The sequence below is a fragment of the Somniosus microcephalus genome, chromosome 23 (assembly GCF_052327205.1).
Source record: "Somniosus microcephalus isolate GS21.2 chromosome 23, FLI_Smic_1.0, whole genome shotgun sequence".
NCBI lineage: Eukaryota > Metazoa > Chordata > Chondrichthyes > Squaliformes > Somniosidae > Somniosus > Somniosus microcephalus.
In genome coordinates, this window is record NC_141009.1 from 5774864 (window position 1) to 5789116 (window position 14253).

At 47.8% G+C, this 14253-nt stretch overlaps 1 protein-coding gene across 1 annotated transcript in view; it reads right to left on the reverse strand.

Moving 5' to 3' along the window:
- Nucleotides 1-705: 705 nt before the first annotated feature.
- The window catches only part of gfi1b (growth factor independent 1B transcription repressor), a 34642-nt gene continuing 21094 nt past the window's right edge, over nucleotides 706-14253 (reverse strand). The window contains exons 6-7 of the mRNA XM_085965261.1: nucleotides 13681-13846; nucleotides 706-4109 (exon numbers count right to left, since the gene is read on the reverse strand). Of these exons, the coding sequence (XP_085821387.1) occupies nucleotides 3928-4109; nucleotides 13681-13846 (348 nt within the window). The 3' untranslated portion in view covers nucleotides 706-3927. The remainder of the gene's footprint in view (nucleotides 4110-13680; nucleotides 13847-14253) is intronic.

Consider the following 14253-nt stretch of genomic DNA (forward strand, 5'->3'; position numbering starts at 1 on the left):
CACACTCCTGATTGAATTTTTCTCTCCCTAGCGCACTGAGATCAATCACAGCAGGCCTGCCACTGGCCGAGATCCCTTCACTCGTACCTGGGACCCCACTTTTGCCCATTCGCCTCCTCCCCTCCAGCCTGTAAACCCTGTGCCCGGCTGTAAATGACACTGACAACAGTCACAGGGTCCGGTCTCTCGTGGCGGCGGGTGGCACGAAGGTTCACCCTCGGGCAACAGAGCTGCAACCTATGGGGTCATAGGTCAGGGGTTATCGTGCAGTAGCAAACAGGGATGGTTCAGAAAAATTAACATTTAAAATTAACATTTAAAGCCCTATTCCTGGGACTAGGGACAGGGTCACTGGCAAAGCTTGGAAGCTAAGCAGAGCCAGGCCTGGTTAGTACCTGAAGGAGTGACCATCAGGGAAGACCAGGTGCAGAAAGTCACGGAAGGAGCCCCGAGGAGGGGCGGTTGGTGAGAAGGTCACGGAAGGAGGAGCGGCTGGTGAGCAGGCCCGGGCGTTGGGCTGAAGATTGTCGGACAGGAGGAATGGTGGAAATGGAATGGCGGCGTGCACCGACGCAGCGGCTTTGCTTCTCCCAGTCATGGGAGCTTGCAAGATCACATTTCGTTGTTCATGTACTTGTGCAATGACAATAAAGATTAATTATTATAAAAAGATGAGAAAAAGAAACTCTACCGACACAAAACCGGCTAATTCAACGAGATTTTATTCTCAATAAACTTCCATCTGGCATCATAAAATAACAGCGAATCAACAATAGCGATTTTAAAAAACCCTCATCCCCACGCACTGGGGTTGGCAACTCTGATTGGACGTATTACCGGAGGTTTCATCACATGACCTCCAACCGCCCCGCCCCTATTCTCCTGCCATTGGCTGCCCAACACGTCCATCCTCACAGTGCGCCACCTTCTCACAGCCAATCAGAATGCCCTATTCTTCATTACCCCATTGGAGGATTCTTGACACTCAATCAAGAGCCTTTATTTTCCATCACCGATATTTTTATAACAAATAAACAAAAGTATTTAAAGACATTTTTTTTTAAAACCCAATTTTTTTGAATGCTCCCTATGATTTTTCTCCCGGTGTTGCTCGCTGCAGGGTCCTGGAAATTAGTCTTCAATTCCTGAAGACTCCAGGGCAATCCTGGCGGGTTGGGAAGCACTACACCACACAGGCTGGGGAGGAAAGGAACAGACTCCTTGGAGAATCCTGAACGCACTTCTTGATCACGCTCCGCCACAGTCACAGCCACTCGGCTGCTCTCCTGCTGGCTCGGGCCCAGAGACATACAAGGGCGAGAGGGGGCGAGGGAGGGAGGGAGCGGGGGCGAGCCTCGGTAATCTGGTCCTTGCACAGCGCTACAGGCTCTGGAGCGGGTCAGACCCTTCCCCTCTGCCCACCCCAGAGCAGGAACGAGCTGACCTCACCCACTAACACCAACTCAGCTTGGTTCACTCCGTTTCCTGGCACTCCGTCGGGCTGGGAAGCTCCGGGGCTGGGAGTTTCAGGAACCAGCAGCCGCGAAAGGGCTGCAGTAGCCCAGTCAGTGCTGGGAGGATTTTCCAAAATGGGGCCGAGGGCGGGGGGGAGGGGGGTCGTTAAAAATTAAAACTTTAATTGGGGCTTCCCCTTCAGTGCCTGTTCTAAGGGGGCGCTGTGCGGCAGCAGTCCCATCAGGTAATGGGGCAGCACCTAATTTTAATATTTTGGGGGTCCACCAAGCCCAGCAGTCTTCGCATTGAATGCCTACATTAGGTGGTGGGGGTGGTGGGGGGGTCCGCTGAGCATCTCCAGTAAGTTGCAGGCCACCACCCCCAAGTTTCTATGGAGGGTTTTGATCGAGTAAATAAGGAGAAACTGATCCACTGGCAGGAGGGTCGGTGACCAGAGGACACAGAGTTAAGGTAACTGGCACAAAAGAGGGGGAGGTGAGGAGAACTTTTTTTACGCAGCGAGTTGCTACAATCTGGAATGCGCTGCCTGAAAGGCAGATTCAATAGTAACTTTCAAAAAGGGAATTGGATAAATACTTGAAGGGGAATATATTTGGGGAGACATCAAGGGGTATGGGGAGAGAGTGGGAATATGGTATTGAGATAGAGGATCAACCATGATCATATTGAATGGCTGAGCAGGCTCGAAGGGCCGAATGGCCGACTCCTGCTCCTATTTTTCTATGTTTCTATGAAAGAGCGGGGGAGTGCGACTAATTGGACAGCTTTTTCAAAGAGCCGGCACAGGCACAATGGGTGGAATGGCCTCCTTCTGTGCTGTATCATTCTATGAACCTTGGGAGCTGCCCCCCAGGCTAGAGAGGGGTAGACAGGTTGCAAGTGGTCTCCATTCCCCATTACGGGAACCACTCGAACAGTCCAAATAGGTGAGCGCAGAATGCTTTGACCAGGAGACTAAAGAAACAACACTTTAAAAAAAAAATCACAATAATTAAACCTAAAATCACAATAATTAAACCTATCAGGAAAGATTGAACAGGCTGAAAAAGAGAAGGCTGAGGGGTGACCTGACAGAGGTCTTTAAGATAATGAAAGGGTTCGATAGGGTAGACGTAGAGAAGATGTTTCCACTTGTGGGGGAGACCAGAACTAGGGGCCATCAATATAAGATAGTCACTAATAAATCCAATCGGGAATTCAGGAGAAACTTCTTTACCTAGAGAGTGGTGAGAATGTGGAACTCGCTACCACAGGGAGTGGTTGAGGCGAACAGCACAGATACATTTAAGGGGAAGCTAGATAAACACACGAGGGAGAAAGGAATAGAATATTATGCTGATAGGATGAGATAAAGAGGGGTGGGAGGAGGCTCGTGTGGAGCATAAACACCAGCACGGACCTGATGGGCCGAATGGCCTGTTTCTGTGCTGCACATTCTGTGTAACTCCACGACGATGTAAAAGAAAGGTGAGCATTTTAATTAAACACAAAAGCCAATGAAATTCTCTGAGCCATTCAGTTTGTCTTTCACCCCTTCACTGGAGCCCAGGCTACACATTGCCCCACAGTTCAGTGGATAGAGACAGAGAGCAGGAACCCTTCCCCCAAACCCAGCGGCTCTGAGGTTAATCTTAACTCCCGCCTGCCCACCCCCCCCCCACCATTAGCTGAGGTCAGCCAGTTCAGCACAGATTGGGAATCAAACAACCTTCTCGGTTGGTTTGGCTCAAGCTACTCAGCAACAACAACTTGCATTTATATAGCACCTTTAACATCGTAGAAACGTCCCAAGGTGCTTCGCAGGAGTGTAAATCAGACAAAAATTTACACCGAGCCAAAAAAGGAGAAATTAGGACAGGTGACCAAAAGCTTGGTCAAAGAGGTCGGTTTTAAGGAACATCTTAAGGGAGGAGAAAGAGAGGCGGAGAGGTTTAGGGAGGGAATTCCAGAGCTTACGGCCCAGGCAGCTGAAGGCACGGCCACCAATGGTGGAGCAAAGGGATTGGGGTATAGATAAGAGGCCAGAATTGGAGGAGCGCAGAGATCTCAGAGGGTTGTGGGACAGGAAGAGGTGACAGAGCGACGGAGGGGCGAGGCCATGGAGGGATTTGGAGACGAGCACGAGAACTACTCTGTGGATAAACTGGCTGGGCCATCAGGGGAAAACCGATTAAAGATCTTACAGTAACGTTATTTCAGAAATAATACACAGGCCGTCTCCGAAACGGCGGCAGAAGGGGTGAGCAGGACCAAAGCAAACAGGGATCCGACGTTCCCGCTCTGTGCTCCGCGTTTGCTCGGTTTGTGAACCGAGGGTTCGAATCCCCCTGCTGAGCCTTGGTGTGGGGGGGGTGGGTGTGCTGGCGGTCGTCCCGGAGCACTGTTGGTCGTCGTTCGCTGCCCGCCGCACTCCCCCCCAACGGCCTTCGAGTGTCGGATCGCTGCCGGCTCCTAACACTTCAGGCCGTGCTGAGTCTCACGGTGACGCCGGAGGTCCACCTTGCGCTGGAAGCCCTTGGCGCACAGCTCGCAGCCGAAGGGCTTGAAGCCGGTGTGCTTGCGGCTGTGGGTGATGAGGTTGGAGCTCTGACTGAAGGCCTTTCCGCACACCTGGCACTTGTGAGGCTTCTCGCCTGGAAACAAGAAAAGACAAAAGCCAAGTTAACAAAGAAAGACTCGCATTTCTACAGCGCCTTTCCCCACCTCAGCATGTCCCAAAGCGCTTCACAGCCCATTAAGTCATTTTTTGAAGAGTACTCACTGTTGTAATGTAGGAAACGAGGCAGCCAATTTGCGCACAGCAAGCTCCCACAAACAGCAATGTGATAATGACCAGATAATCTGTTTTAGTTATGTCGATTGAGGGATAAATATTGACCAGGACATAAGAACATAAGAACATAAGAAGTAGAAGCAGGAGTAGGCCATACGGCCCCTCGGGCCTGCTCCGCCATTCACTAGGATCATGGCTGATCCGAATCTAGACTCACTGATGTAAGAAAAAGGAGTCTCACACATTAAGTAACTTTAAAGTAAGCTTTAAGCAACTTATAATCACACTATATACAGGAGAGGTCTTCACCATGCCTCTGGTAGAAGCCCCTTACAATACTGAATAGGTTCAGTATTTATACCAGTCCAACAGGAAGTGATGTATGACAGGAAGTGATGTATGTACAAAGTTCACAGTTCATAGTTTCACAATTCGTGACACATAACTTCCCGGAAGTTATCATTATTATCACATTCTTCCCTCCTGCAGGATTAGAAGGCTGTGGTCTTCCTTTTGTTCCGCAGCCGCCGAACGAGGAAGAGTCGCACCCGTTTGGGTTCCCGTCGTAGAGGGTCGCTGGTCCGCTTACATGCGGTTGGCCATTGGTCAGAGTCTGTGTGGCCTGGATTACCCTGTGAAGGGTCGGGGAGGTCATGGCTTCGCGTACGAGCCCCAATAGGTTCAAAGTCGGTCTGCCTCTGTTCAGAGGGAGGTGCAGAGCTGGTCTGTGGCGGATCAGTACTTTCGTGCGCGGTACTGGGAGGATCGCAACTTTGAGTACGTGGTTCTACCGGCATCAAGCTAGTTGGTGTCAGATCAGGATCCTGGAGAGGGGTACCCGATAGGTTCCAAGAGTTTCCTGGTGAAATACCATCACCCGATGTCCCACTAGGTCCTGGTGGGCAGGGAGCCAGATCCCGTAATGATACGGTAGATTCTCGGCCGTCGGGATATCGTATGTTTGCATAGGTGGGGTTGGCATCGGTTAGTTCGACCTCGTCTACGAGAGGGTCGTTTTTAGACGTCTGAACGTATCTTCGGAGTAGAACAGGTCCAGGAGTAGTTAGCCATGACGGGAGTGATGTCCCATGAGATGAGCGACGCTGGAATCCAAAGAACCGCTCATGAGGTGTAGTATTTGTGGCTGTAGAAAGAAGGGACCGTATAGAGTGCAATGCATCCGGAAGCACGGCTTCCCATTGCTGGTCTGGTAGGCCCCGAGATCTTAAAGCAAGACGTACGGAATTCCAGATGATACCGTTATACCTCTCTACCTGCCCATTTCCGATGGGATGGTATGGTGTTGTTTTGCTTGTAGCAACTCCCCGTTCTGAGAGGTAGTCCTTGAGTTCCTTTGACATAAAGGATGGACCCCGATCTGAGTGAATATAAGCCGGCATGCCACAGAGAGAAAATACCTGCTCAAGGCAGCAGATTACTGTGGACGCCAGCATATTGGAGCAGGGGAAGGCAAACGGAAAACGTGAATATTCATCAATCATGGTGAGCAAATGTGTGTTCCGAGTGGAAAAGGGCACTGGGCCCTTAAAATCGATGCTAAGTCGTTGCATCGGTTGGGTTGCGTGTATGAGCATACCATCTGAGGGGCGGAAGAACTGAGGTTTTAATTCCGCACAAAGCCGGCATTCTGAGCATATTTTCTTTACATCTCCAGTAGAAAAAGGGAGATTCCGTGATCGTACGAAATGTAGCATGCGCGTAACGCCAGGATGACACAATCCATTATGGACATCTATGAGAGTAGAGGACGACATAGCGGAGCAGAATGCCCGTGTGAGGGTGTCCGGGGCCACATTCTCCTTGCCAGGTCGATAGTGAATGATATAACCAAAAGAGGCCAGTTCCATCCTCCAAAGTTGTATTTTATTATTCTTAATTTTGGTTCATTTTCGATTATCGAGCATGAAGGCGACTGATCGCTGGTCCATGATTAATGTAAAGTGCTGGCGAGCTAGAAAATGGTTCCACTTCCGTACTGCCTCTATGATGGCTGTGGCTTCCTTCTCAACCGGAGGATAATGTAGCTCGGCACCTTGTAAGGTCCTGGACATAAATGCTACAGGACGACCTTCCTGATTTAGAGTAGCCGAGATCGCCACCTCCGAGGCATCACATTCGACTATGAAAGGGAGATTCTCATCGATGGAGTGAAGAGCCGCTTTCTCCAACTGTTTTTTGAGAAGGTTAAAGGCTGCAACAGCCGCTGTTTCCAATGGAAATGATCTAGCATGCAGCAAGGGTTGGATTTTGTCTGAAAAATGAGGAATCCATTTAGCGTAGTATGCAAACAGACCGAGAGCCCGACGTGAAGAAGCCGGATTCTTAGGTGACGGGAGCTCTTGGAGCGGGCAAAGTCTTTCTGGGTCTGGCTTAATGATACCATTGCCTACGCAGTAGCCAAGGATGTTGATGGTCGGTTGCGACTCAACAGACTTAGATTCATTCAAGGTTAAGTTACGGCGATGGAGGGCATCCCGAAATTTTTGGAGGTTGGCGTCGTGTTCCTGTTGATCGTGACCTGCAATAGTAATGTTATCAAGATAGGGAAAAGTGTCCCTTAGGTTTTCCTGTTTAACCAGGCCATCCATTGCCCGTTGGAAGACAGCCACTCCATTAGTAACCCTGAATGGGAGGCGACGAAATTGGTACAGCCGTCCATTAGCCTCAAAGGCCGTGTACTGCTTATCTGAGACCTTCAAGGGTACCTGATGATAGGCACTTTTTAAATCGTAAGTTGAGAACACTTTGTATTCAGCCAGTTTATTAACCATATCATCAATGCGTGGCAATGGGTAGGCGTCCAAGTCAGTATATTGATTGATGGTTTGCGAATAATCAATGCATAGTCGTTGTTTGTGAGGTTTTAGAGGGTTCTTGACAATGACGACTTGAGCCCGCCAGGGCGACGAACATGGTTCAATGATATCCTCTGCTAGAAGTCGAGAGATTTCAGCCTCAATAAAAGATTGGTCTTCCTGATTAAAGCGCCGCGATTTCGTTATTATTGGTTTGCATCGAGGCGGAATACTGGCAAATAATGAGGGTTCATCAAGTGAAGCTGCTGACAATGCACAAAACGGTAATTTAGACGGTATATTAGAAATAGTAAGTCCAGGTTTGGATCCGCTGAACTCAATGGTGAGTTTCTTATGCTGTTTTTGGAAATCCAGCCCTAAGAGGAGATCACTACATAAGTCCTTGAGCACCGAAAGTCGGGTGGAGGGATACAGGTGACCATTAAGTGTCATATCAACAACACAAAAGCTGGAGGTTCTGGTATTAAGTGATGATTGAGCCATCGCAATTGCCTGGTCCGATGGGAAGACATGTAGTTTCAATTTCGCAACAATCTGTTCTTTAATGAAACTATCAGTACTTCCTGAGTCAATTAAGGCATCTAAGGTATGCCCTTTAATTGAAACTTTTGTAGCTGCATGAAACAGGTTCTGTGGGCAAGCAACTGTAATTGGTGTCGTTGCACAGAGAGTGGCTGAAACTCTCGGTGTGCTTCTTCGGGAGAGAGCTCGAGGGGAAGCTTGATAGGTCCTAGCTGGAGCATCTCGATAGGCCCTAATTGGGGCAGTTCGGTAGGCCTTAGCTGGATAGGCCCTCGTAGAGGCTTTTGATTGGCAAACTTTAGCAAAGTGTCCTTTTTTTTTTGCAATAACTGCAGATTGCATTGCGAGCAGGGCAGAATTTCCTAGGGTGAAAAGCATCTCCACAAAAGAAGCATTCCTTCCTAGATTGCCAAGAGGCTGCTAAAGTGGGGTCATCCTCCTCTTCTTCATCAGAATTATCAGAATTAGATTCCTCCATGATAGGGTTCACCTGAGACCACTTGAATTGTCTGGTTGCAGTTACAGCAGCAGATCGAGATCTGGGCAACTGATAGAGGTCTGCATTTTTCTTTGCCAAATCCAGAGAACAAGCTAGGTCAAAAGCTTTTTGTAGCTCAAGTGTTTTACTTTCTAGTAGACGCTGGCGTATAAATGGAGAGGCAATCCCGCAGATGAAAGCATCACGAATCATTTCTTCGCGGTACAGCTCAGCTGAAGCTGCCTGAAAGTTACAATCTATGCTGAGCCTGCGAAGTTCTTGAAGGAATTCGTTAATCGATTCCCCTGGCCCTTGTCGGGCTGTGGCCAGTAGATGTCTAGCATAGACCTCATTTGGAGTCTTGGCATACAGTTTCTTAAGTGCCCGAATCACCTCATCGTAGTTATCCCATTCATCAACATATTCAAACACTGTTGGGGTCACATAGTTGATAAGCATCCTCAGTTTAGTAGGAGCAGTCGCTTTACATTCATCAAGGAAATTCTCAAAAGTACGGTACCAATGCTTCCATATCTTGCCAGCTGCTGGTGTGTTTGGGTCCAAGTCCAGACGAGTAGGTTTAAGGAGGTTTTCCATGATGGGTGGTTCCCTGGATCCTTAACTCCGAGTTTGTCCAAAGGTCTAGTATTTGTGAGTGTAAATACTAAGTTGCTTAAATTGATGTAAGAAAAAGGAGTCTCACACATTAAGTAACTTTAAAGTAAACTTTAAGCAACTTATAATCACACTATATACAGGAGAGGTCTTCACTATGCCTCTGGTAGAAGCCCCTTACAATACTGAATAGGTTCAGTATTTACACCAGTCCAACAGGAAGTGATGTATGACAGGAAGTGATGTATGTACAAAGTTCACAGTTCATAGTTTCGCAGTTCACAGTTCACAGGAAGTGACACATAACTTCCCGGAAGTTATCATTATAATCACACTCACGTCCACTTCCCTGCCCTCTCCCCGTAACCCCTAATTCCCTTATCTGCTAGGAAACTGTCTATCTCCATTTTAAATGTATTTAATGTTGCAGCTTCCACAGCTCTCTGGGGTAGCAAATTCCATAGATTTACTACCCTCTGAGTGAAGAAGTTTCTCCTCATCTCAGTTTTGAAAGGGCAGCCCCTTATTCTTAGATTATGCCCCCTAGTTCTAGTCTCACCCATCAGTGGAAACATCCTCCCCGCATCCACCCGATCAAGCCCCCTCACAATCTTATATGCTTCGATAAGATCGCCTCTCATTCTTCTGAACTCCAATGAGTAGAGTCCCAACCTACTCAACCTTTCCTCATACGTCAACCCCCTCATCTCCGGAATCAACCGAGTGAACCTTCTCTGAACCGCCTTGAGAGCAAGTATATCTTTTCTTAAATATGGAAACCAAAACTACACGCAGTATTCCAGGTGTGGCCTCACCAATACCCTGTATAACTGCAGCAAGACTTCCCTGTTTTTATACTCCATCCCCCTTGCAATAAAAGCCAAGATTCCATTGGCCTTCCTGATCACCTGCTGCACCTGCATACTAACTTTTTGTGTTTCATGCACCAGGACCCCCAGATCCCTTTGTACTGTAGCACTTTGCAGTTTCTCTCCATTTAGATAATAACTTGCTCTTTGATTTTTTCTGCCAAAGTGCATAACCTCACACTTTCCAACATTATATTGCATCTGCCAAATCTCTGCCCACTCACTTAGCCTGTCTATGTCCTTTTGCAGGTTTTTTTATGTCGTTCTCACTCATTGCTTTCCCTCCCATCTTTGTATCGTCGGCAAACTTGGATATGTTGCACTTGGTCCCCTCCTCCAAATCGTTAATATAGATTGTAAAGAGCTGGGGTCCCAGCACTGACCCCTGCGGAACACCACTAGTTACTGATTGCCAGCCCAAGAATGAACCATTTATCCCAACTCTTTGTTTTCTGTTAGATAGCCAATCTTCCACCCATGCCAGTATATTACCCCCAATCCCGTGATTTCTTATCTTGATCAGTAATCTTTTGTGTGGAACCTTGTCAAATGCCTTTTGGAAGTCCAAATACACTACATCCACTGGTTCCCCTTTATCCACCCTGTATGTTACATCCTCAAAGAATTTGAGCAAGTTTGTCAAACCTGACTTCCCCTTCATAAAACCATGCTGACTCTGTCCTATTAAATTATGTTTATCCAAATGCTCTGTTATTGTTTCCTTAATAATGGACTCCAACATTTTGCCAACCACAGATGTTAGGCTAACTGGTCTATAGTTTCCAGCTTTTTGTCTACTTCCCTTCTTAAATAAGGGTGTTACATTAGCAGTTTTCCAATCTGCCGGGACCTTTCCTGAGTCCAGGGAGTGCTGGAAAATAATCACCAATGCATCCACAATCCCTACCGCCACTTCTCTCAAGACCCTAGGATGTAGGCCATCAGGTCCAGGGGATTTATCCGCCTTAAGTCCCATTATTTTACTGAGTACCATCTCCTTAGTGATTTTAATCGTCTTTAGCGCCTCCCCCCCCCCCCCCCCATTGCCCCCTGTTTGTCCAGTGTTGGGATATTTTTAGTGTCCTCTACTGTAAAGACTGATACAAAATATTTGTTCAGCGTCTTTGCCATCTCCATGTTCCCCACCACTAGTTTCCTGGTCCCATCCTCTAAGGGACCAATGTTCACTTTAGCCACCCTTTTTCTTTTTATATAGCTGTAGAAACTCTTGCTATCTGTTTTTATATTTTTTGCTGGTTTACTTTCATAATCTATCTTCCCTTTTTTAATTAATCTTTTAGTTATTGTTTGCTGGCTTTTAAATGCTTCCCAATCTTCTATCCTCCCACTAGATTTGGCTAATTTATATGCCCTTGTTTTCAGTCGAATACTATCCTTTATTACTTTACTAAGCCACGGATGGCTGTCTTTTCTTTTACTCCCCTTTTTCCTCTGGAATATATTTATCTTGAAAGATGTGAAATATCTCCTTGAATGTAGACCACTGCTCCTGTACCGTCTTACACTTTAATCTGTTTTCCCAGTCCACTTTAGTCAATTCTACTCTCATACCTTCATAGTCTCCTTTATTTAAGCTCAGTATGCTGGTTTGAGATCCAACTCTCTCACCCTCAAACTGAATTTGGAATTCAACCATATTATGGTCACTCATTCCAAGGGGATCCTTTACTAGGACATTTTTTATTAATCCTGTTTCATTACACAGGACCAGATCTAAGATTGCCTGCCCCCTGGTTGGTTCAGTTACATACTGCTCAAGGAACCCGTCCCTAATACACTCTATGAACTCTTCCTCAAGGCTGCCATGCCCAATTTGATTAGTCCAGTCAATATGAAAGTTAAAATCCCCCATGAGTATAGCTGTTCCCTTATTACAAGCCCCAACTATTTCCTGATTTATACTCCGACCAACAGAGTTGCAACTGTTAGGAGGCCTATAGACTACGCCCACTAGTGACTTTTTCCCCTTCTTATTCCTTATCTCCACCCAAACTATTTCACTATCCTGATCCTTTGACCCAATATCATTTCTGACTATTGCAGTGATTCCATCCTTGATTAACATAGCAACCCCACCTCCCATTCCTTCCTGTCTGTCCTTCCTAATTGTCAAATACCCTTGTATGTTTAGTTCCCAGTCATGATTATCTTGCAGCCATGTTTCCGTAATGGCCACCAGATCATACCCATGTGTAGTTATTTGTACCGTCAACTCGTCAATTTTGTTACGAATGCTGCGTGCATTCAGATAAAGAACTTTCAAATATGTTTTCTGACAATTTATTCCTGCTTTTACCCCTTTTACTACTTTACCTTTATCATTATACATTCTGTCCCTTCCTGACACGCTCTGGTTTTTAATTCCCCCACTGCTACCTTGCTCTATTGCCTTCTCTGCTGTCATTTTTATTTTTCGCTCTCTTAAAACCTCCCCCCCACTAATTAGTTTAAAGCTCTCTCTACAGCCCTAGTTATTCGTTTCGCCAGGACTCTAGTCCCAGCACTGGCCAAGTGAAGTCCGTCCCAACGGAACAGCTCTCTCCTGTCCCAGTACTGATGCCAGTGTCCCAGGAAGTAAAACCCATTTCTCCCACACCAGTCTTTGAGCCACGCATTTAACTCTCTGATTTTATTTACCCTAGTCAAATTTGCACGTGGCTCAGGTAGTAATCCAGAGATTATTACCCTTGTGGTTCTGCTTTTTAATTTGACCCCTAGCTGCTCAAACTCCCTCAGCAGAACCTCCTTCCTTGTCCTATCTATGTCGTTGGTACCAACATGGACCATGACAACTGGATCCTCCCCCTCCCACTCCAAGTTTCTCTCCAGCCCAGAGGAGATGTCCGTAACCCTGGCACCGGGTAGGCAACACAGCTTTCGGGACTCTCGCTCTCGGCTGCAAAGAACCCTATCTATCCCCCTAACGATACTATCCCCTACCACTACAACATTTCTTTTATCTCCCCCCACTTGAATGGCCCCCCGCTCCATGGTGCTGTGGCCGGGTTGCTCATCCTCCCCGCAGTCCCCGTTCCCATCCTCACAGGGAGTAAGAGCCTCAAACCTGTTGGACAAGAGCAAGGGCTGCGGCTCCTCCAACACTACCTCCTGGATCCCCGTACCTGCCTCACTTCTAGTCACACCATCCTGTCCCTGGCCACGGACTACATCTGAATTAATTAATTAATCTAATTGGTGTGACTACCTCCTGATACACAGAGTCCAGGTAACTCTCCCCCTCCCTGATGTGTCTCAGTGTTTGAAGCTCGGACTCCAGCTCTTCAACACCGGGGAGAACTCCCCTGCTCCTCTTCGAAATAGTGCCATGGGATCTTTGACGTTTAACGTCGCATGCGAAAGACAGCCCCCCCCCCCCACCAACAGTGCAGTACTCCCTCAGTACTGCACTAGAATGTTAGCCTTGATTTTATGCTCAAGTCTCTGAAGTGGGACTTGAACCCATGACCTACCTGACTCAAAGACAGGAGTAGCTATCCACTACCCCATCTGATCTCTCAGGTGGATGTAAAAGGAGGCTGGATACAGTGTCTGCCTTTTGCTCTGTCTCTCTCTCTCTATCTCTATCTCTGTGTGGGGTGTCTGTCTCTCCCTTTCTCTGTCTACCTCTCTATCTCTGTGTCTCTGTGTGAATTTTTAAAAATTAATTCCTGGGATGTGGACATCGCTGGCAAGGCCAGCATTTATTGCCCATCCCTAGTTGCCCTTGAGAAGGTGGTGGTGAGTCGCCTTCTTGAACCGCTGCAGTCCGTGGAGTGAAGGTGCTCCCACAGTGCTGTTAGGGAGGGAGTTCCACGATTTTGACCCAGCGTCGATGATGGAACAGCGATATATTTCCAAGCCAGGATGGTGTGTGACTTGGAGGGGAACCTGGAGGTGGTGGTGTTCCCATGCGCCTGCTGTTCTTGTCCTTCTAGGTGGAAGAGGTCGTGAGTTTGGGAGGTGCTGCCGAAGAAGCCTTGGCGAGTTGCTGCAGTGCATCTTGTAGATGGTACACACTGCAGCCACGGTGCGCCGATGGTGGAGGGAGTGGATGTTTAAAGAGGTGAATATAAGTGTGTTACACAGTACCTGTATGGATGTAGGTGTGCTTCTTCATGTCCGACTTCTGGTGGAAGCGCTTTCCACAATATTGGCAGGGGTAGGGCCGGGTGTCTGAGTGAATCAGCAGGTGGGTGGACAGTGTGGACGATCTCTTGAAGGTTTTCCCACACATTTTACATTCAAAGATTCTCTCCTACAAAAGAAAATAGCACGAGTGAGTCTGAATCTTAAAAATAAAAACACGTCCGTACAACTCAACATGCAGCTTCAAGTGGGGATGTCACAATATGTTTTCCCTCATTTTCTCCCCTCCTCTCCTGAAGGTGCTGACTCTCACTGGGGTACGGGTCCCCTCCTCCCCTGAAGGTGCTGACTCTCACTGGGGTACGGGTCCCCTCCTCTCCTGAAGGTGCTGACTCTCACTGGGGTACGGGTCCCCTCCTCTCCTGAAGGTGCTGACTCCCACTGGGGTACGGGTCCCCTCCTCCCCTGAAGGTGCTGACTCTCACTGGGGTACGGGTCCCCTCCTCCCCTGAAGGTGCTGACTCTCACTGGGGTACGGGTCCCCTCCTCCCCTGAAGGTGCTGACTCTCACTGGGG